The 24,854-nt window shown below is 36.0% G+C and overlaps 1 protein-coding gene across 2 annotated transcripts; it reads right to left on the bottom strand.

Annotated features, from left to right (window-relative positions):
- Positions 1-1,587: 1,587 nt before the first annotated feature.
- FUNDC1 (FUN14 domain containing 1) lies at positions 1,588-24,430 on the bottom strand. 2 transcript variants are annotated; one of them, XM_074300801.1, is made up of 6 exons: positions 24,367-24,430; positions 24,114-24,263; positions 22,913-23,069; positions 11,683-11,758; positions 6,952-7,080; positions 1,588-5,005 (listed from the first exon to the last, which is right to left on the bottom strand). In XM_074300801.1, the coding sequence occupies exons 2-6, from the start codon at positions 24,208-24,210 to the stop codon at positions 4,928-4,930; spliced, it is 537 nt and encodes a 178-aa protein (XP_074156902.1). In that variant the 5' UTR covers positions 24,211-24,263; positions 24,367-24,430; the 3' UTR covers positions 1,588-4,927. The 2 variants fall into 2 exon arrangements, with proteins under 2 accessions (XP_074156902.1, XP_074156903.1); XM_074300802.1 differs by lacking the exon at positions 24,114-24,263 and having other exon boundaries at positions 24,264-24,400.
- Between the last annotated feature and the right edge of the window lie 424 nt (positions 24,431-24,854).

The raw sequence follows: 24,854 nt of genomic DNA, 5'->3' as shown, positions 1-24,854 counted from the left end.
CTCATCTATAAAATGAAAGGGCTGGACTACATAGTCCCCAAGGTCTCTTCCAATTCTCAATCTAAGACCTTAGAAAAACCTCATAAACATTTTTCAGTTAAGATTTTTTTTTGTCTCTACCCAATACTTTTTTCCACTTAAAAATCAAACTTCTCTTAAGCTCAAATATTTTTTATATTACACAAAAACACACTGTCAACATGTTTGGGTAAAAAAACATTGTCCTGAACAATGGCAAGTCCATCTATTAAAAATTTGAAGTTTTCAAAAAGGAGGGCGTCTTTTGGCTGTGCCCAAAATCTTTCTTTTATTTGCTAACCAAATCTTCTACTAGCTTTATCATCGACTAGTTCTCTACAAAAACTAAGGAGCCTTTCTTTAAGTATCACTAAACCTAATAGTATATATCTTACTAAATATTAACATGCTGTCTTACCTTTTGTCTTCATAATCAGTTTGTGACCCAAAACAGATAAAAACTAATCAATTACGTAGTTATTTACTCCTACTTGGATGTTTAACATGTAGGCAAGTGTAAAGAGCAGGAACTCTGTAAGATTGATTTAAACCTACAAGGTGTTAACTCAGTGGAATTGTTAAGACAATGGTTATCTAGTTTAGCATGTGAATTCTCAAGTTCAGTACAATTGATTTAATCTTACAACAAATAATAGTTCCCTAGTGATATGATTGGTTTATACTCAGTATACTGTAATGACATAATTGTAATAGAGTATATAAACTGGGACAAACTCAGCCTGAGACAGACATCAAGATAGAGACTGTCTTGGTGGCTCTCTTGCTTTCCTCTACTGAAACCAAGACCCATTCCAGAGGGCCTCCAGAAAGCTAGCCCGCCCCCAGTGAAGGAGACAGACTGGGAAGGAGACAATATAGACTTTGGATTTTATCCCTGACTATTCTCGGGGTGATTATTCTGCTAAAACAAAGGCTGGTCCCAAGACCTCCAAAAAGCTAGCCAGAACATTATAGGCAAAAAAAAAAAAAATTTAAAAATGTTTAATTCACGTGTGGATTTTCCCTAGAATTTGGCAAAAAAAAATTTTTTTTTAAAATGTTCAATTCACATGTGTGAGTTTCTCTAGAATTTGGCCATATTTCTCATCTAGAACCTTTCCACCACTCTTCTGTCCTACATTCTTATATTATTAATGCTTCAAGTTTGTGTTTTGTCGAACCACTAAACTTTGAGAGTAGGAACCATTTCCTGTAATTGTTATCTCCTACTCTGCCTACACCCTACATTCAATAAATAATTGTCAAATGAAGATTTCAATAGCCTTTATGGATTTTCTCCTACCGAACTATCATTTGTTAAAAATATGCAAATCTGAGTTGTATTCACAGTGTCAAATGAGAATTCTGTTACTAGTCTTTTGTGTTGAACTCTTTAAATGAGTTCAACACAAGGATAGCAAAAGTTCCCTATATAATTCTGATCATATTATGACATCTTGGTTCCAAGTCTACCTTATTGGTAATTTTCTTATTCCCAAAATAAAAACTTGTTAAGGGAATAGGAACAGAAAAGAACACCCAAAGAAAAAGTGTTTACAAGTGTAATCATTTCAGGTTAATTAAGTATGGAGTTTATTTAACCTCATACCTGAGGAAAAAACTTGAACAACATATGGAGATAATTCTCATGATGACAGCTATCAGATTATAACCAATCACAGAAATCACATTCCTTTTTTTTTATCCTACACAAAATGCAAAACAATAACAACTAGAAACACACTGTGAGAAGCACCTGAAAATTGAAAGGGAAATGAGCCTGAATATATTAAGCCTATGCATTCCAAATACATACTACTGTTTTAAATTTCTTCACTTTTAATATAGACCCTACACAGACATAACAGTACATAATTTTTTTTTTTTTAGAACAGGGTAAGGTCACAAGGAATTTTCTTTTCAATTAAGTGTATTATTATCCTTATTCTCCTTGAAAATAGTGGGATGCGCCTCAAGGTTCAATCTGATAATAAAGAAATTTTTGCAATTTTTTTCACACTTTCACATTTCAAAATAGATCAACCAAGTTATTCTGTTTAAACTACAAACTATTTCACAATTATATAGACCAGGAGTGGGGAAAAGACCAACCCAAAGGCCTTATAAGGCCCACAAAAACATCTGCTAAGGCATCCACAGGTGATGAACTGAAAGATGGGTACAACCACTTCCCACTGCTTGAGTTCTATGAGTTAATAATTTTGCATGGCCCACAAATGAAGTTATATCCAAATGGCCGTTGGCAGGAAAAAGATTCCCCACCCTCTGTTATAGACTAATGATGCTCTTCAAAGAGTACTATCCTTATTAAACACTAAAAATTGTTCTTACTTCCTTGTGAAATGGGGAACTAGAATAGTCTCATTCTTAGAAATCTGAGCATTTGGTTTGGAGTTAGAGGAATGAGTTCAAACCTTGCTTTTTTTGCCTACTTCCCATGGGACTTTTTTTGTTGTTGGATCATTAGTCATATTTGACTCTTCATAACCCCAAGAGAAGTTTTCTTAGCAAAGATACTAGAGTGGTTTGCCATTTCCTTCTCCAGCTTATCTTACAGATGAGGAAACTGAGGCAAAGAGGGTTAAGTGACTTGTCCAGGGTCACATAGCTAGTGTCTGAGATCAGAGTTGCAGTAGTTCTCTGTGACTCCAGGCCCAATACTCTATGAACTGACACACCTAGTTGCCCCATGTGTCACAATGTTCCTAAACCTGTTTTTTCATCTGTAAAATGATTTGGACTAGAAGACCTCTAAGGTTCCCTTCCAAGGTCTCAATCTGATGTCTGGACTGAACCCTTTCCAGAACTAAGGTTCTGAGGTACTCTCTACCTGGCAAGTGTTTTCACTCTAATGGCTCCTTCCTCCTGTTTAATTATGCATTCCATCAGGGAACTCATCTTTCAAACCTTTGTTAATTCTCATAATAAATAGCGTAACTTTATAATCTGTGATAGTTGGCTTGTTATGGTTGTTCAATGTCATGAACTGAATCTTTAGTATGATATTTTCATATAATATTTTTTTCTTTTTACAATTCATTGCTTTTCCAAATCTATTTTTATTTAACACTCCTGGTACCTGTTTTACCTCATCACCTTTGAAATTATAAATGGAAATAACTATATATACTATCGAGTTTTAAAAAATTTTTCAAATTTTAATTTTTTTAAATTGAAGGGCATAAGCAGCAGCCCAAGAGAACTTCAAACAATTAAAAGAAAAACACAAGGCTTCAATAAGAAACCAAATGAAGTGCTGCATTTAAAAACTGGAAGCTGAACTCTCCAAAATGAAAAACTTACATCAAGACTCTAAGGCAAAACTAGGAGGATATGGAAAGCTATATTCTGAAAAATGAAAAATCTGAATCATTGTCCAAAAAAAAACTAGGCAGAACTAATAAGAGGTTAGCTGAAGTGAGTTCCAGACTGAATGAAAAACAAAAATGTAAAACTTTAGTCAACAGTTTTACTATAAATCCAGTTCTGAAACCACCTCATATAGGGATTATTAATACTACTATGGCTCCTTAATAGAAGAAATTTAGTCTACTCTAGTGAAAACACAGTGTCTTCAAAAAACAAAGTGTAGACCTAACTTGGCAAAGATGCCTCAGGTGTTGGAAAAATGAATAGCTGAGAAACTTGATGAAGCTACTGCTGAACCTGAATCTAGATCATGCTGGACTTCTCTAATAAGGATCTCCTTATAAATTCACAAGAATGCCAAATCTGAATCAGAATCCAGTTTTCAGAGCAACTCAGGAATACTTAAAGAGGTTTTAAAGAAAAATTAATGCTTTAAACAAAGGAAGAAATAAGATACATTTATGGAGGGAAAAAAACCTATCTCTGACATCTGATCATATTCAAGACTAAAAAATAACTCATTAGGCATAAGAAAAAAGCAATGGACTTATGGACCTATACTTGACTGTAGAGCTTTGCTACTTGCCACCTGTTTGGCTTTGATAAATCAAAGCCATATACACACACACACACACACACACACACACACACACAGTAAGATGTGTTTTATGATTATGACTTTAAAATGTGCTAAGAATTTTAGCATAGCTATTATTTAAGCAAATAGGCATCTCGGCATGGTGTACAGAAAGCTATCTGACCCTGGCAAGTCACTTAGAGAAGTGCCTTGGGGCACTAAGATGCTAAGTTTGTTAGTGGAGGTAGTTTCTTCACTGGGGAACTCCTTACACTATAAAATCAGTAGACCAGTCCAATGAATTGTGTTTGTAGGAAAATAAAATAAGCTTTTAAAAATAGCACTAAACAGCAACAAAAAAAGTCTTTAATTTATTTTTAATATCTCTAATAAGTATTTCTAATCTTTCCATAAAAGTACATTACAATTCTAGTTTATTGCAAACAGATTTCTTATCTGTTGATATTCAAACTATAATACATATTTTATTGGCACTATTTACTCTACAGCACAATGGAGAATGCTTTATTAAATAAAGAAAAAATAGCAATTCAATGAGGAAAATGTCAAATAAAAGGTCCTTTTCCCGAGACAATTACAGATCTATACCAACAGTTACATTAAAAATGCTAATTTCTGAACAGGCACAGGATTAAAAAATCATGATGAAAGTTTAGCCAGGTTTTGTCCAGAAATGTGATATATATATATATATATATATATATATATATATATATACTGCACAGTTTTGGTTTTTTTTCTAGCAAATCCTAGTTTGCCAAGCTTCAAAAGGCAAAAGCCTAAAATGTAAGTTTCATTGTTGTCCAACTAATTAGTCTTCTTATCCAGAGGAATCTGGTGACCAGCACTACTTTGCAAGAAAGCACAGTCACCAATATTTTTGTTGTTAATTAATCCATCAAGACAGCAACATTCATGTCCTTAAGAAGCCAGGCCTAGCAAGAAGCCTCCCACAAATCCGCTGGATACCACTATGTTCTGTTTGATAAATTCTGTCGACTAAAAAAAAAAAAAAAAAAAAAAAGTCTTTTATTAATAGCATACTATTAAAAATGTAAATATTACTTCATTTTTTCTAACTTTATTAGTTTTTTTTTTTTTTTTCTCTTTGCTGAGGCAATTGGGATTAAGTGATTTGCCCAGGGTTACACAGCCAGGAAGTGTTAAGTGTCTGAGACCAGATTTGAACTCAAGTCCTCCTGACTTCAGGGCTGGTGCTCTATCCACTGTACCATTTGGCTGCCCCAACCTTATTAACTTTTAATGAAAATGAATTCTCACAGAACTTTGGATATTAAAGAAATCAGATTTTAGAAAATGAGAGATTTAGTTACCTATGAAAGTACAAGACCCATTGTGTTTTCATTTCAAAAGTATAAGACCTGTACCTTATTGCAAGGCATCTATGAGCACCATGCTAACTATGGATAGTAATTTGAGTACTGTGAGAAGTCAGTCCTATGAGACCATGTGTTATCCATTAATTCAAACAATTTACTTCAAAGATCTATAGTTTAATCAGCATGGGTATTCTTTTCACTGACAGAGATAACTTTTCTTACAATTTAGAACATGGTCTTCAAAATTTACTGTTCCTCTAAAATTCAGCCCCATGCCACAAATCTGGTGATAAAACTTTTCAAATTAGTTGATCAGGGAAAACAAATTCTATCACTAGGCCCACTAAAGTCTACTCCATTAACTATTAAATAAATTCCCATATTGTGCATGCTTCCATTTTATTGGGAATAAAGAAAAAAAAAAAAAAAAAAACATGATGAAAAAGCTTTAAATAGGAACTATTAGGTGTTCGAATAAACTTGTGACCCCCAACCAAAAATTAAACTTGAAATACAAAAATTAAAAGGAGAAATCAATAATATTGAAAGTAAAAAAACTATTGAATTAATAAATAAAACCAAGAGTTGGTTTTATGAAAAAGGCAATAAAATAGATAAACCTTTGGTAAATTTGATCAAAAAAAAAGAAAGAGGAAAATCAAATTGATAGTCTTACAAATGAAAAGGGGGATCTTTCCACCAATGAAGAGGAAATTAGAGAAATAATAAGGAGTTACTTTGCCCAACTTTATGCCAATAAATTTGATAACTTAAGTGAAATGGATGACTTCCTCCAAAAATATAGGCTCCCTAGATTAACAGAGGAGGAGATAAATTGCTTAAATAGTCCCATTTCAGAAAAAGAAATAGAACAAGCTATTAATCAACTCCCCAGGAAAAAATCCCCAGGGCCAGATAGATTCACATGTGAATTCTACCAAACATTTAAAGAACAATTAGCCCCAATGTTATATAAATTATTTGAAAAAATAGGGGATGAAGGAATCCTACCAAACTCCTTTTATGACTCAGACATGGTACTGATACCTAAACCAGGTAGATCGAAAACTGAGAAAGAAAATTATAGACCAATCTCCTTAATGAATATTGATGCTAAAATCTTAAATTTATTAGCAAAATATTAGCAAAAAGACTTCAGAAAATCATCTCCAGGATAATACACTATGATCAAGTAGGATTTATTCCAGGAATGCAGGGCTGGTTTAATATTAGGAAAACTATTAATATAATTGACCATATTAATAATCGAATAAACTTGTGAATATTAGCAAAATAAATTTAAGTCATTTAGGCTCATTTTGTGTTGATTCCAACTAAGTAGAATAAAAAACTGAGCTCAGGATATAGTGACCCAAATTTTAGTTCCATTGCTTTTGGAAAGAATGTCAGCTGATTAACTGGATCAAAATGATATCTATTCTCATTCCCTTACTTCCAAAATATCTCCCTGATCAATATTTCTTTACATTTTTTGTCTCCATCTAATAAGATGTAAGCCTCCTTGAGACCAAGAATTATTAACCTTTTTTTATGTTTGTATTTCATTTTAAAAATTCCCTCATATGCAAGAATGTTTTATCTTACCTCTTCAATGATGGTATTGATTTCAGGTGCAGCTTTATTTGCTCTTTTTTTAATCTGTCTTTTTGCTTTGTTAACATCTTTTTCAACTCTCTTCCAGTCAACTTGCACATAGCCACTGTGACTGGCAATCTAGGAAAATTTCACAAAATGATAGTAAACTTATCTTCTAAGCCATTCATGGAAGTTTCATTGTTGTTGACATTATTACATTAGGTTACTAAAAAGACTACTTAATTATGTTTATATATGGGAAGAATTTGCTATAACATAAAACATTCTAAAGTTACTTCTATAACACTTCCTTTGGGGAAGACAACTGGACACTGTGAAAATACAGACATTTGAGTTTTCATTTATTTATCTAAAGGGGAAAAAAATTGATAAAATCTTTCCTTACTGCTATAAAAGCCCCTCATAAGCTGAATGACTTCTGAAGACAGAATGTACAAACTTTGCAAAATTTTGTTCTACCTTGTTGTTCATTGAGTAAATCCTTTTAAGTACAAATATTATAAATATATTAGAGAGGGGAAAAAAAAAAGTAAAGTGGTAGGACTGAACTTCCATTATATTTACGAATGAGAAAATATTTATGTATAGACAAGAACACTTTAGAATATTCAAATAACAAAATCAAAGATAAGAATCAGACGAGCAGTAATTAAGCATGTCATAATATCTATTAAGAACCTCTTCTTCCAAAACATTCTATGTAAATCAATTCTTTGAGCAAACCAAAATAACAAAGATATCTAATGTCATATACAATGGATGATTCTAAATCCTAAACTTTGTTCTATCAATGTCACCTTCAAAAGAATGTAAAAATATAAAGTAGATAAATACAATATCACTAAAAACAACGTAAATATATATACACACATACACACACACATATAATGTAAAGCTCAAGCAGAAGGTCAAATTTCTATTTTTGGTAGAAACCTCTAAATAGCTGGTCCTCAATTGATGATAAAGCTCAGTGTTTAGGAATTCGTCCAATCTGGCAAAGATTTGCTACTTGAGTCAGGTTTTGCAAGATTTATATTTGCTACTGCATCTACTTACCACTTTCTGATCATGTGGAGCCTATGAGGGGGCATATCTATTCTATGTGTGTATATGGCTATAATTTTTACTTTTTATTTATAGGAAATCAAAATGTTTCTTACGCCAGTTTTTTTCCTGCCAACTTCACTGAAGCATAACTGTTAAAAAATACCTCAAACTGAAATTTTATCAGTTCACAAAATATTTACCTTTTGCTAGAGATTTATAAGGAGTTATCACTATACTAAGAGTAGCTGATATTTTATTAGATATATTAGAATTTACAAAGTAATTCAAGATATCAATGAAATATGTTAATATTTAAGCCTCACAATAACTCTGCTAGGTAGATTCTCCAAGTATTATCTTGATTTTTTTAAACAAATTAAAAACCTGAAGCTTAGAGAAACTGAGTAACTTGCACATGACTACATCATTTGAGGAAGAATATGACTGAATTATCACACTTTCATTATTTTCTTTCTCCCAGTGTGTGTGTGTGTGTGTGTGTGTGTGTGTGTGTGTGTGTGTGTGTGTGTGTGTGTGTGTGTGTGTGTGTGTATAAAACAGGAAAGTTTCATATACACAAGTCACATAGTACATTATATTTCACAATTTATATACCTACATATATAAGCATACATGCATTTTATATATAAATTACACATGTAACCATTTATGCAGCTAATTCTCCCATTTGATAGATAATCCAATCCAAGTACGGAAGACAATGTTAACAAATGTCTATATTACTAGGAATATGGTAGAGCTACTAAAATATAAATTTTCGTTCAGCCACTAACATCTTAACATAGTAGCCCAATAGCAAAGTGACTGAAATAGAATAAAATTTCAGTAAATCTATTGTTGGGAGACAACCTCATCAAATCCGGGGGACATATGTCCAAACAGGGAGAAATATGATCTAGTTCCAAAATGTCTAGAAGTATCCAATTTGGCCTCAAATCATATCTAATAGAGAAAATACAAAGAAGGAAGGGCCAGTTAGAGCTGACCATGATCAATTTGCATAGAGTATCATATCATATATGTGCCCCAGTTGGTACTATTAACCACAATGTATACAAAAATTTTCCAAATTAGGTCAAGTATCAGAGGAAAAATTTAAAAACCAGCCTAGCTTCTGGAGTAAAAAAAAAAAAAAAAAAAAAAAAAATATATATATATATATATATATATATATATTTATTTATTTATTTAGTCATAATAAATAATTAGCAAATCTCTGCCATGTAATTTTTAACAAACTGTTAACAAGCTTTAGTTTGGCTAATTATTATAACTAAATATTGTTCAGTGACTAAATAATTTTATTTAATTAAATTAATTAAATGCAAATTAAATGTAAGATTGGAGGTCAATTCATGAAAACTGATGAGATCATCAAAAGTAGTAATAGAGGGAGAAGAAAAGAGGGCACAGGACAGAACTCTGTGGGACAGGACTTATGGTTAGAGGGAGTGAGCTACAAATATCTCTTGCTATTTTACTTTTTTTGGTGATCTCATCAGTTTCCATGAATTTTATCACCATTTTCCAAGCTGATGATTCTCAAATCCACCTTTCCTGACCCAAACTTTTTTTGACTTCCAATCTTTCATCTCCAACTGCCCACTGGACATCTCAAACCAAATGTCCTGACTTCTTAAAACTCAACATGTCCAAAACTGAATTTTTCTCCTAAACTACTCCTTTCCCTATTACTGTATAAGTTTTTACCACCCTCCTTCTCGGTCCCCCAGGAGTCCTGCTACCTTCCTCACCGTCTCCCACACCCCCTTCCCAAGGTTTTGCCAAGGTTGATGATTTCATCTGTGCAACATCTCTCTACAGCTCCTTCTCTAAAAAGGCCATAATTCCACAAGATCTCCTCCTCATTACTGGTCATTCTTACCGCCTCACACTTCTTTTCACTCCATTTCATCCTCCATTCAGTGATTTTCCTTAACTGAAGGTGATCATGGCATTCCCCACCCTCAAATTCTAGTAGTTTTCTGTGATACGAACCTTATTACTGTTCTAAGAACAAAACTGTCCAACCCTCTCAGCTCTGGGCATTTTTTCTAATTGTTTCCTATGCCCAGAGTGTTCTCCCTCCTCCACCCTGACTACTAATTTCCCTAGATTCCTTTAAGTTAAAACTAAAAGCCCACCTCCTATAGGAAGGCAAATTCTATTGCCTTCCTTCTTTTAATTATTTCTTATTTATTCTATATATAGTTTGCTTTGTATATATTTCTTTGCATAATGTCTCTCCCCCCCCCCATTAGATTGTGAGCTCCTTGAAAGGAGGGGCTGTCTTTTGCCTTTTATTTATGTCTCCAGTTTTTAGCAGAGTGCAAGGCACATAGAAGGCACTTAATATTTATTGGCTTACTGCTGGTTGCTGTGAGCTATTAAATCTTTTATAATCTTGTTGTGGATAAGAGTGTTCTGGAGTTATCAATACTTACTTTCAGGTATTTTTGATTTTTGTTTATTGTACTTATCACTTCATATTCAGACTACTGAAACAGCCTACTGATTGCAACAAGACTTGCCATCTCAGCTATCCTTATCTCCGCTATCAAAACTGATCACTCTAAAGGACAAGTCTGACTTAGTCATCTCCTTATTCAAGAAACTCCAGTGGTTTCCTATTTTCAAGATCACATATAAAACCCTGTTTCACATTCAAAGTATTTCCTGACCTATCACCCCTTTTTTGTCTTCTTAAACTTTACACCATAACTATCCATAAAAACTCTCTAACCCAGTGACTATGGCTTCCCTATCGTTCCTCACAAAAGACAAATTTTCCACTCCAAGCACTTTTTACTTCTTCATGCCTGGAACTTTCTCCTCATTTCTTATGTAGGTTTCCTGCCAAGTCTTAACTAAAGACTTCTGCACAAAGTTTTCTGTAAGAATCTTTTCACTGACTTCCTTGATCTTAAAAGTTTTCACACTCTGAGGAGAAGCTTATTTCCCAAATTGATTCTTTTGTGAAGGCAAAGTAGACCATCTTGGTCTCAATTCTTAACAAAGCATTTTTAAATCACTGAATGACTCTCGCTTCAGATAAACTGAAATCTAGGTAAGACCTCAGTTGAAAAAGGCCAATTAGTTTCCCAATGCATCTGGGGCCACTGCCAATTGACTTGTATATTGCCAATAGACTCTGATGACTTTGACAGAGAAAGTCAAATCCAATTCTCTTGCAAACCAAGACATCATTTTCCTGTATCACTGGTTGTTTTCAAGAAGAAAGGATGAACAGTAACAATCTTCTTTCTGAAATTATTTCCAATTTCTCTCGTATATATCTTGTTTGTACACAGTTGTATATATGTTATCTCCTCTATTAGACTATAACTTCCTTGAAAGGAGGGATATCTTTGGCCTTTCTTTGTATCCCAAATCTTGAGCATAGTGCTTGGAACATACTAGATGCTTAATAAAGGCTTGTTGATTTGTATTAGATATGAAATAGATATGGCTGTCAAGACAGTTACTGATAGATAATCTTCTTAAAAGTACACATCTTTATTATTGTTTTGAAAAGGAAATGAAGAAAAATTTTTCCATTCATTTTTCATTCCATTAACTGCTTAAATTCAATCATTTGCTGGACTTGAGGAATAACTTACACAAAACTAACAAGATTTTGTAATCACTTACCTGCAAGAGAAGAAAGCCACCGCCCACTGCAGTTGCTGCAAGTTTTCCAACTTTCTGGAACAAAAATCCTGCACACCTTAAATATTTAAAGAAAAAAAGAAAAGTAGAGCAAAATGAAAAATTAATGAAATTCTAAAATAATTCTCTAGCTTTCAGGGGGGAAAAAAAAAACCTTGATTTTATTTGATTACATAAAGATAACTTTCCATTCTGGATTGCTGGATCCCTAAATGGATTGTCCCTAAGTACAGAAAAAAAAAAAAAAAAATCCAAACTTCTTAGTCTGGGAAACAAGATACTTTATAGACCAATCCATCCTACTTATCTATTCTGAGACCTTTACTCTGAAAAAGGCAGGCTTGGCCTCATTGTTTATGGGACATACCACTCTCTCAAATCTAATTATGTTCATACTATTGGGGCCTCTTCCTTAGGTTGCTTTCTTTCTTTCTTATCCCCCCATCTAAAGATTTAGTATCCTTAAAAAGAGGTCCACAATCAATCTCCTCCAAGAAAAGCTCCAAATTTAGTTAACCCACAGAGATTGCTCCCTTTTTTGAAATACTATTAAACTTAATTATCTGTAGTACATCATAGCATTTAAATAAGATAAGGTACAAGTCTTATTTATCAAAACTTTCTATTTTTTAATTTTAAACTTAAATGAAAATTAGAAAAAGAAAAAAATTGCCATGTGCACAAAAGAAAATGAAGATTCAAATTATATATAAAGCAATACATTTCCATTTCAAGAAAGTCTATAGTATTATTTTTCTTAAATATACTTTTTTTCTTATTATGATCTCTAACCTCTCTATCCCTCAAGCTTTCTCCTGTTCCTACTTCATCTTCCTCCCTTCTGTCTCAATCGTCTAGCTATCTAATATAACTCTACACTCTGGAATCCCTTACTCTATCATGATGATTTGTCTGGATTAATTCCACTATGTTCTTTTTCTAATCCCACTCAAATGTCTCTTCAGTAGATCTGGAGAAAATTATACAATCATGTTGAGTGGATCAAATTTATCTAATTCCAACTGGGATCTCATAAGAGCATGATCAGTCCTTATTCTCCATTCTTTTCTTTCTCCTACTCTCCATAATAGATATGGTAAATCTTCTCTTCCCTGCTAAAAATTTCTATTATCATACAGCATATAATACCTTGACATTACTTCCCAGTCTTTTTCAGTCTCATTCAGTTCTTTAGTGGAGAAGTTCATATCAGTAACAGTGCCTCTGCCTGTAATCTTTTGCATCTATCATCTCTTTCCTCTAATGTTTACTCTTTTCCTGTCTACTTTTTTCCCCCTGATATCTCAGATTTCACTCATTCTTAGAAACCCTCACTAGAGCATACCGATCCATGTAAGCTATTATCCTATTTCCCTTTCTCAACTAAACTTATAAACAAAATTTATCCTCATTGCTTTCACTTCCTTCTCCTCTCAATATCTTCTAAACTTCCTATAACTGGTTGATGACTTCATCTTTCAACTAAAACTGCCCATTATCCTTCTTGAACTGTCTGCACCATTTGACTCTAGGATACACTCTTTCATCTCAATGTTCTTTCAGTCCTCGTTCTACCTGTCTACTTTTTTTTAGTTCCCTTTGATGGATTACCATCTACAACATGCCCCTTCCCTGAGGGTATAATCCAAAAATCTGTCCTAGGTCCTCTTTTCTCTCTAAAATCTAATAATGATCATGTCCAATCACATGAGTTAATCATCTCTACATTAATGCCTCCCAAAATCAATATTTCTAACTTAAATATTGCCTACTGGACATCTCAAAGTCAATATGTTAAAAACTGACCTTTTTCCAAGCCCAACTTTATTCTAAAACAATCTATTCTTTTTGAAGTCACTTATCATCCTTACAGTTTGCAACCTTAGTATCATCCTCAATTCCACATTTAATCAGTTGCCAAACGTTGTCATTTTAACTCCCACATTTCTTGCATCCATCCCTTTGTTTCCTCACAGAATCACCACTGTTTAGGTCCACATCATCACTGATCTGAGAATAATATTTTAAAGCTTACTAAGAAGCACCCCTGCTTCAGGGCTCTTCTCTCTACAAACCACACTGCACAGCTGCCAAACTGATTTTCCTGAAGCACAAATCTGACCATATTATTTCTCTATTCAATATACTCTAGCAGCTACTTATTTTCTTGTCTTTTAATCTTTGGCACTTAATAAATGCTTATTGTTTGTCTCTCCAGTAAGGCAGTGTTTCTTACTATCAGAAACCATATCTTATATTTTTTTTTGGTATCCTCAATATACTATTATAGAAATCCTTCAATAGTATCCTCAATAATCTAGGCACTCAAAAGATGCTCAGTATTTCTTTTTTTTTTTTTTTTTATTCATTTTTCCAAATTATCCCCTCCCTCCCTCCACTCCCTCCCCCTGATGGCAGGTAATCCCATACATTTTACATGTGTTACAATATAACCCAGATACAATATATGTGTGTAAATACCTTTTTCTTGTTGCACATTAATTATTAGCTTCCGAAGGTATAAGTAACCTGGGTAGATAGACAGTAGTGCTAACAATTTACATTCGCTTCCCAGTGTTCCTTCTCTGGGTATAGTTATTTCTGTCCATCATTGATCAACTGGAAGTGAGTTGGATCTTCTTTATGTTGAAGATTTCCACTTCCATCGGAATACATCCTCATACAGTATTGTTGTTGAAGTGTATAGTGATCTTCTGGTTCTGCTCATTTCACTCAGCAACAGTTGATTTAAGTCTCTCTCCAAGCCTCTCTGTATTCCTCCTGCTGGTCATTTCTTACAGAGCAATAATATTCCATAACCTTCATATACCACAATTTACCCAACCATTCTCCAATTAATGGACATCCATTCAACTTCCAGTTTCTAGCTATAACAAAAAAGCTGCCACAAATAATTTGGCACATACAGGTCCCTTTCCACTCTTTAGTATTTCTTTGGGATATAATCCCAATAACAGCAATGCTGAGTCAAAGGGTATGCACAGTTTGACAACTTTTGGGGCATAGTTCCAAATTGCTCTCCAGAATGGCTGGATTCTTTCACAACTCCACCAACAATGTATCAGTGTCCCAGTTTTCCCACATCCCCTCCAACATTCATCATTATTTGTTCCTGTCATTTTAGCCAATCTGACAGGTGTGTAGTTGTATCTCAGAGTTGTCTTAATTTGCATTTCTCTGATCAGTAGTAATTTGGAACAGTTTTTCATATGAGTGGAAATAGTTTCAATTTCATCATCTGAGAATTGTCTGTTCATATCCCTTGACCATTTATCAATTGGAGAATGGTTTGGTTTCCTATAAATCAGGGTCAGTTCTCTATATATTTTGGAAATGAGACCTTTGTCAGAACCTTTACTTTTAAAAATATTTTCCCAATTTGTTACTTCCCTTCTAATCTTGTTTGCATTAGTATTGTTTGTACAGAAACTTTTTAGTTTGATGTAATCAAACTCTTCTATTTTGTGATCAATAATGATCTCTAATTCTCCTCTGGTCATAAATTCCTTCCTCCTCCACAGGTCTGAGAGGTAGACTATCCTCTGTTCCTCTAATCTATTTATGATCTCATTCTTTATGCCTAAATCATGAACCCATTTTGATCTTATCTTGGTATATGGTGTTAAGTGTGGGTCCATATCTAATTTCTGCCATACTAATTTCCAGTTTTCCCAACAGTTTCTTCCGAATAATGAATTTTTGTCCCTAATGTTGGTATCTTTGGGTTTGTCAAAGATTAGATTGATGCTCAGTATTTCTAATGATCCTTAAATTTTAGGATATTTATAATAATCTACCAATTATTTGGACAGTAATCCAAAATAAAATGAAGATAGGAATTTAGTTCTACCTTTAGAACACAGTTTTGTCACCATTCCAATTAAATGCTAACCTCAAGTGCTAATAAATGTTTTCATACATTAAAAAAATTTGACTTAATGTACACTGAAATGATAAACATGACAAATCAGCTTTATTATTTGAAATGTTGTAAGTTCTTTAGTATTCTAAATTTTGTTAAAATGATTATAAAACTACAGTGTAGTAGGAAAAGTATATGAAATCAAGGGCATATGGTTTCAAATACCAGCTGTTCTACTTATTTGTTTACTAGTGAGATTATAGAAAAGTCATGATACCATGTGGCAGTCTAGAAAACCTTTTCATTTTCTGGGCCCAATTTTTCTTAGAGCAGGTAAGTTCTGCTCTAGACATAGCCTACTTCTCCTTTCTAGCACACTGTTCTGAAATTACCTATGCATGTTACACTCCATGATAGAAACTTTGACTTCCCATGAACCTCACTAATCAGCTGTCTATATACAGTGGTCCTCAAACTTTTTAAATAGGGGGCCAGTTCACTGTCCCTCAGACTGTTGGAGGGCCGGCCTATAGTAAAAACAAAACCTCCCACTCTGTCTGCACCCCTCAGCTCATTTGCCATAACTCGGCAGGCCACATAAATGTCCTCAGCGGGCCGCATCAGGCCCACGGGCCGGAGTTTGAGAGCCCCTGGTGTATAACATCAAAGAATGAAATCCCATTCTTGTTTAACAAAATACTTGGCTCTTTTCAGGATTTGAGCCACCATACCATACAGAATGACGAAGAGTCCTATCCATCCAACCTAGAAACTACCATCTTCTACAAAAGGCCAACTTTAATTCCCCCAGCTACAAGGTCTTTCCTTCTAAAATCACCTTGCATATAGTTTCAATAAGTCTTCATACAAAGACATGTTGTCTCCCCCTCCATCCTCTCATTGGACAACAAGTTCCTTCAAGAAAATGTGGCAACAGCTTGGTATGATGATTCCCTATGAGAAAGTCTCTGGATTCATGGATTCTTTGCCTTCTTTACACATACCCTGAAGACTACTTTGCTCCCAAAGGCACTGAAAATAACTGGTTAAAACCCTTTCATCTTTCTTCATTCTATCTTGGAAATATCACCTGCCAGCCTAGTTTTGAAAGTGGATTTCATATCACTTCATTTGTTATCTTTCTTCTCTTCCTTATTCTCAGCATTAATTTTTTTTTAACATCCCAAATAAAGGTCTATTGGACTAGCCTAATTCATCTATAAATACTCCTAAATTTTAAAAAGATTGGAAAAAATATTCTGTACCATCATCATAGAATTTGAGAGTTGGAAGAACCTTAAAAAGTCACTATTTCAAATCATAAAGAAAGGAATCTCTACTATACACCTGTATTTAAACACAAAGTCTTTTTCCACTTCTTAAGGCAGCCCATCCCAATTTTGGATAGTTCTAATTATTGAGTTTTTTCTGACCTGAATTGGTTAGGGGGAAAAGGGGAGGCCTTTTTGGTTGATTTTTTTTTTTGGGGGGGTCAACTTACACTTATACCTCATAGCTTTACCTATGGGGCCAAACAGATCAAGTCCCTCCTCCAAATGATAACTATTCAAATATCTGAAGACAGCTATCATCCCATCCTTCCCTCCCCCCCAAAACTGTCTTCTCTTTTATAGGTTAACTATAACCAGCTCCTTCATGATGCTGTTGTTTGTCCTTCATTCTCAAATAGGCTCATGACGCCAAGGAGATGAATGCCAGGATATGCAGGTAAGTTGGGATTAAGCGAGGAAGGGATGGGGCAAGGTCACCTGCCTCACCTCACTTTCCTCTTCAGAGACATCTGGGCCCAGTGGTCAGAGACTCATTTTCTGGCCAAAACAGAATGTGAAAATACTAGCAACTACTCATCTTGTAAAGTTTTTTTGAAAACAATAATGTGTTTTTTATGTTATTATTTCTATATACCAAGGGAACCTACACATTTTAACTAAAATATTTTTGGTTAAAAAAAAAAATCAAATTTTTATGCTGAGTGCACTTGACTTTTTTTTTTTTTTTTTGGCTGAGGCAATTGGGGTTAAGTAACTTACCCAGGCTCTCACAGCTAGGAAATGTTAAGACATGTTAAGTGACTGAGACCAGATTTGAACTCAGGTCCACCTGACTTCAGGGTGTCACTGTGCCACCTAGCTGCTCCAACCCTATTAACTTTTAATGAAAATGAATTCTCACAGAAATCTGGATATTAAAGAAATCAGATTTTAGAAAATGAGATATAGTTATCTATGAAATTACAAGACTTTATTTCTTCTTCATACTATAGCTGAGGACTTGGAAGTCAGCAAGATCTGGGTTTACAATCTGCCTAAGATTTCTGCAGAGTAATTCTAGGTCATCTACCTCAAATAAGACCATGTAACTTTGCAAAACTTAAATCGTAATGAACATGTTTGCTATTGTATTATTCTCAAATACAATTCTCTAGATTTAGCATATCATGTTATCAATTTTTATTCTTTAACCAAATAAATTTTTAAAACTCTACACTTTCAAAACACCAATACATGATTAAAAAAAAAAATCAGCCATTTCTTTCATCATAAAACCTCCTATTTAATCATTTTTTCTGATACTAATAGGATTAATTAATGAGACCTCTTGGAATTTTGCTCTAAGAGATATTTCAACTTTTTTTTTTTTTTTTTTTTTTTTGCTGGGGTTAAGTGACTTGCCCAGGGTCACACAGCTAGGAAGTGTTAACTGTCTGAGATCAAATTTGAACTCAGGTCCTCCTGAATTCAAGGCTGGTGCTCTATCCACTGCACCACTTAGCTGCCCCCGAGATATTTCAACTAAGTTTTCCCTGCCCATTTGTTTAAATGACAGGGTTATTTCTAAAAGTGCAGAAATAACATTTATCTTGCTATAATGTTCATGTGGGCACAAAACCTGAAGCTTATTTCTTGACAATTTTCAAGTTAATTTCTTTTACTGTCATCTTCAAACGCTAATGCTTCTCATTTTTTCTTATCCATTTCTATCCACCTACACATTGAGTCAGATTCTCATTATCAGAAGTGTAGCAAAACAAGGGAGCATCCATACAGAGGCAATAGAAGCGTGACAAACTGCACTAAAACCTACACTAAGGCCTAAGTTAAAAGTTGGTCTATCCAACAGGATTGAAAGTAATTTAAAACTGGAGCTTTTCTCTTCCCACTACGTGAACTGTGTTCTTAAATATGTTCCACTCCTGCATGTAGTCTGCTGTGATCCAATAACAGAATTTGGCACCTAAAAAAGGGACAAGGTCCTTCTCCAGCAAATAATCAAAGTGTGAGCGTAAGGATGTCTAGTTTTTCTTTAATGGATACATCAAAGTTTGAAATGATGGTAAAGAAAAGCTGGAAATCTTGAACAGAAAGATCTGTTTTGTTTTGTTTTTTTGCTGAAACCTGACAGATAAATCTCATAACATTGCCCAATGTAAATACAAAATTCAAGATGGATAGCACAGAAGGAAAAATGCTAAAATCTTGTGGGAAAAGTTCCTAATTTATGTACTTGTAGTTAAAGCCATCTTATAACTTTTAGAGCATAACTAAATATCTAAATCAGATATGTATACAAAATAATTCAATCATAAAGAAGGTATTCATCATTTGGTTTTTGCAAGACAATCAAGGTTAAGTGATTTGTGCAGAATAACACAAGTAGTGTCAAGCAAGTATCTAGGGCAGTATCTAAATTCAGGTCCTCTTGACACCAGGGCTGGCGATTTATGTACTTCACCACCTAATTGCCCTGAACTTATCATTTGTTAATAGATATTTGTTAACAGATATTTTAAGAGATTGTCAAAAAAGATCCAATCCTATCCAATAAGCATCAGGCCTGGAATCAGAAAGACTTGAGTTTAAGTAGGACCTTAAAACATTAGCTAGGTGATCCTTTGCCTCAATTTCCCCATTTGAAGGAGATGGCAAACTATTCTAGTATCTTTGCCAAGAAAACCCCAAATGGGACCATGAAGAATTAGAGATAATTAATTTAAACAAGTACACATACACTAGAGACAAAAAGACAAATTTTGGGTGAGGAAAAAGAAGCCTCCACCATCAAGGAGCTTTAAAAAAAAAAAAAAATCTGACCTCAAACATTTAATAGCAGGCAAAATCATTTAACCTCTGTCTTATTTTCTCATTTGTAATATGAGGATAACTGTACCTATCTTCCAGGTTGGTTGTGAGGATAAAATAAGATATTTGTAAAGCATTTTGCAAACTTAAAAGCGCTATTATAAATGCTTACTGTTATTGTTGTTTTGATTATCTCTGCTTTTTTCCCCTCCGTCCCTAATTCTTTAAGCCTGGCATGTGCATAATACTGAGTTCAGTGTTGGGTATGGAACAACGGATGGTGAGTGATCACAGGAAAGAGTTTAAATTCTACTGATGGGTTTAACATATAAACAGATAAGAATACACATAATATGAGCAGAAAACCCTAAAAACTAAGAGAATCAAGAAAGACTTTGCCAGAAAGTAAAGATGGGATATAATCAGTCAAAAGCACAAAAGTACAGATGGAAGGCCATGTTCAGGAAACAAGTACATGAGATTGGCTTTAATGCTGAATATATGAAAGGAAATAATGTAGAAAAGCTTAGAACTATAGCCATAGTGGGAAGAGATTTAAATGACAGCTGGAACATTTGCTTTTTATGTAAGAGACAACAGGAGACACAGAAGGTTCTTGAGCAGGCCAGTGATTTGGTCAGATTTGGGTTTTAGGAAAATGATTGTGGGATTTGTATGGAACAGATTAGAGAGGGGTCAGCCTTGAAATCAGATGATAAATGAACCCTGAAGTAGTACATTAAAACAATGTAAAGAGAAAAATATAAATGTGAGAGACATTGAAATAGAACTGACAAGACTTGGAAAATAATATAGAGATAAAGGGAAAAGGGGTCAATAGTAACTCTAAACAAGGTGACTGGAGGGAATGTTTTGATTAAACCAAAATTTGGATATTTAGAGGACACATGAGTTTGAGGGGAATAGCTTCATTTTAAACCTATTGAGACCCAGCTGCCTATGGGTGATCTCACTAGAGAAGGTATTTGGTAATGAAGGCCTGAAGCTCAAGAAAGATGGATCTAGATTTGGGAATCAATCACTGGTATAGAGATGAATGAGAAAAGAACAGGACTCAATATAGACACTATAGGAATATCCAGTTTGGCAGCCAGATATGGATAGTTTAACAAAGGAGATCATAAAATAACGATTAGGCAAGTAGAAAAGAATTACTAAAGAGGAGTGTCACAAAAAAACACTGGGATAAGGATTATGCAGAATGATATGGTGAACAATGTCAAATGCCATATAAAGGTCAAAACTGACAATAGACTATCAAGGTTTAACAATTAGAAGGTCATTAGTGGAACATTACTATGCGATACTAAAATAATGATTTGGAATATTCCAAGTAAAAAACCAGTCTTTTCTAAGAATAAGGCTTTAAAGAGAGGATAGTCTAATGATTAGGGAAGAATAAAAAATATAGTCATACAACAGTGAGGACCTTGCTAAGACTAAATGACACATGTAACAGATCCAATCAGCAAGTTGACATGACGTCCTTTCAAGAGTTTGCATTAGAAGGTAAGTAGGAATGGAGAAAGATGATGGTGAAGGGTAATGCAGGGGTCAGGTTTGGCAAAGGCTTAAGACAAGAGGGCACAGGATATGAGAGTTACAGACTGGTTATATTCATAGGGTCAAGGAAAGAACTAGAGAACTTTTAGACCAGAGAAAACAGCCTGGGAAAGCAGGTGGACAAGAGTGCCCCAGGAGGACAAAGAACAGGCTTAGGAAGAGTAAGGGGAAAGGATGAAGTGTAGAAAGTGACAGAAGAAAGCATTTCAGAGTTCTGGATCAGGAACACTTGACACTTATAGGTGATGGTGAGATTAACGGGTAAGACCTATGTGTGGCTGAGGTGGAATAAAGGTATATTGACAGGAGCTGAGAAGGGGGGGGAGAGGGTTGTTGAGAGGATACCAACTCAAGTTCTAAAATATTAAGGAGTTGGATCAGAAAGATTGTGAACCAGCTAATGAACCATCTACTAGAACAAATGCCAAGAGGAATTTAGAAAGGGCAATTTATTTGGATTTTATGAACTTGAAAGAGCCTTGAACAAAAAAGGAAAAACAGTTGCAGAGGGAAGATCTAGCATAACAGAAAAAACTTCTGGTCTAAATGTCAGGAGCCAGAATAAAAGATCATATATAATATAGGGCAGTGGTCCCCAAACTTTTTAAATAGGGGTCCAGTTCACTGTCCCTCAGACTGTTGGAGGGCCGGACTAGAGTAAAAACAAAATCTCACACTCTGTCTCTGCCCCTCAGCCCATTTGCCACAACCCGGCGGGCCCCATAAACGTCCTCAGTGGGTGCATCTGGCCTGCAGGCCACCCTGGTTTAGGGGATTAGTATTGCCACCCTGGGGAAGGGGTGTCTTTGAGTGCAAGAAGATGGAAGGATCCATGAAAGGAAGTTTTGTTAACAAAAATGGCACTCTCTAGACCCAATGGAAACACAGTAGAATTAAACATGGTAGGATGAGGCATGTTAACATAAGAGAGGAGGAATTTCAGCAAGCAGTCGGGCTAACAATCACAGGAATTAGACGAGATGAGAGGTCACAAGCCAAAGGGTGGAGATACAATACTATTTGGCTGGGGGTCCCACCTCAAAGGTCCCCTTAAGTGGGAGGAAAAGAAGGAAACTTGAGGGCAGGAAGACAGGGCAAGGTATTTATCTTAACATAGATGAAAAGTTAAGACAAGTATCTGAGAGTATGAGATTGATAATAATTTTTCCAATACAGAATTAGTACTAACACATAGTAAGTTAAGCAGTATTAATGAACAGATCCTTGATTACTTCCACTATTCACTTAAAAGATCAAACTAAATCAAAAGACTTATAACACTGGATGCAGATTAAAACATTACAATATGAGTGCAGCTAACTTATTTATTTCCATTTGCCTACACATTTACTGAAAAGGAAGATCTTTAAGAGGAGTTAACTATGTTTTGGTCCTAGCATGATTTAATCTGTGAGCAAACTCCCCCTAAAAATCAAGGTCAGCAAATATCCTGCAGTTACAATTTCAAACCACCTGCCCGGAAGCCCTGAGAAATGAAGAACTTATTTCTGACTCCACAGCCTTTATGTGTAATGTGTTTGTGTTCAGGAGGGCAAGCTACTGCTTAACCAAGTTACCCGTATACATAAACAAATCCTAAGGGTCCCCGATATCCTAACAAGATGAAAAAAAGTGATGTTCTCACCATCCAGTAACTCCACCCATCACAATCTGAGTGGCTACAGAGTATTTCTCTACAATAGGTCCAGAACTGTGGCCAAACACTCGGTTCCACCAGTGGTGTCTTCTCGCATACTCTGTTAAATCCAGTACTTCGTAAGAGTCATCATCACTGTCGTGTTCTTTCAGAGAGAAAAAAGGAAAACACAGACATGAAATTCAGTCAAAAAGCCAAGAAATGTTTAAGATTATCACTGTTTCTAGCAGAATGGTTTTTCTTAGGTCTTAAAACTGTTGCTTTTTAGATACAGGGAACCCGGAGGTGCGCACTCTCCCTCTGTGTGTAGATATATGTATATACATAGTTGTTGTAAAGGAGATAGCATATTTCACTGACCTGTCACTAAAACTTACTGACATACTGGGTGAAACTTGATGGAAACTAAATTGGGCAGGGGAAGAAAAGGCCAAAGTACCATCCTCGCTTGTCTATGGAAGTCGTGCCATTGGCGGAGGACAAGGGGGAAAGGGAAGGATACCCTCTTTTGGCAAAAATTAGTTTCCTATCCCAAACAAACAAATCCGGATTGCCAGAACTAGAGGTACAAGATGAAAGCCGGTGTGCGACGCTGACACGTAGGAACGGTCTCCAATGATGTCAGGATAGTTTATAAAGAACTTGCAACTAGAGAGAAGAGTTTGATTTTTAAGAGGGGGAGGGGGTTGGAACAACACTGCACCAAGACTTCTGGAAGGCTGTATGGAGGGGGCCGGGCCTCTGTTTTAGGAAGGGACCACAGGGCTGTGTCGGGGAGGGAATGGGGGGTACCAGGAAGAAAAAGGGTTAGATGGAAGGGGAGCTCTGACCAACAAGGAACCCCAGCAGTGACAAAGGACACAGACTGCATGGATTGGGGGACAGAGGGGAGTTGATGGGGTTAGGGCTTCAGGGGAAAATGGCAGGAAGGGGATGGAGCCGCGGTGGGAAGTAGATTTGCACCAATAAGGAAGAGGATAAATAAAGGCTGGGGGAGGGGCCAACGGGAAGCTCTGGGGGTGAGGGGGATTCTAGGGCATAAAAAAAAGGGGTGATTAGGTAGTTGGGGGGAAGGGAAGGCAGAAGGATGTAAAGCTTAGTTCCTAGGGAGGGGTCTAAGTAGGAGCAATGGGGGGGGGGAGGGCAGAGTCGAAGAGTTAGGGGGGAAGGGGTCGCGTCCGGCCGTAACTGGGGATGCTGAGCCGTGAGGGTGGAGGAGGGGCGGATGAGAAGTCCCGTCTTGTGTCCGAAGGAAGGATGAGACGGGCTGAGGACGGAAGGGGCATAACCGCAGCTTCTGCTTCGAACGCCGTCTTGGGGGCCTCTCGGGGCCGCTCACCTGTGGGACGGGGGTTCCTGGTCGCCATGATCCCGCCGGCGGCCTGTAGTCCAAAAGACCCCCCACCCCCGCCCCTACAAGCCCCACTCTGCGAGCCGCTCACCCCACCACTCTAGGGGCCGCTCTACGCTGGGAGCGGCAGCAGTCCGAACTCTATGGTTGTCCTCCACCTGATCCAACCCTTTTCTCTCCCTGAACCCTGCCCCACCCCCGACACTAGGTTTCTTGCGCAAGCGTAAACCGTGAGGAAGGAGCGAATCTGCCTAGGTGCAGCAACTGCGCTCGGCCCCAGAGATTTGTGGGAGTTGTAGTCTTGGTGACCCGAGCATATGGAGATGCAGAGCTGACGCTTCTCAGCGCCTGGTCCCCCTCCCCCTCCCCGCGATCGCCCCGACGCCTCAGGAGCCACTCTGAGCGGGAGGCTCCTGCCAGATGTTCGGGTTCTTTCAGTTCTAGTCAAAACATATTAATATTTATTAAGTGACTGCTACGTGCCAGCCATTGTGGGGACGCAAAATACAGGCCCTCCCCTCAAAAACCTCAAAATATACCTGGGGAGACATCTCTTAAACGTATACAAAGCAAGGATAA

This window comes from Sminthopsis crassicaudata, chromosome 3, assembly GCF_048593235.1.
Source record: "Sminthopsis crassicaudata isolate SCR6 chromosome 3, ASM4859323v1, whole genome shotgun sequence".
Lineage (NCBI taxonomy): Eukaryota > Metazoa > Chordata > Mammalia > Dasyuromorphia > Dasyuridae > Sminthopsis > Sminthopsis crassicaudata.
The sequence above is the reverse complement of the archived record's forward strand: the minus strand, read 5'-3'. Positions and strand labels throughout refer to the sequence as shown.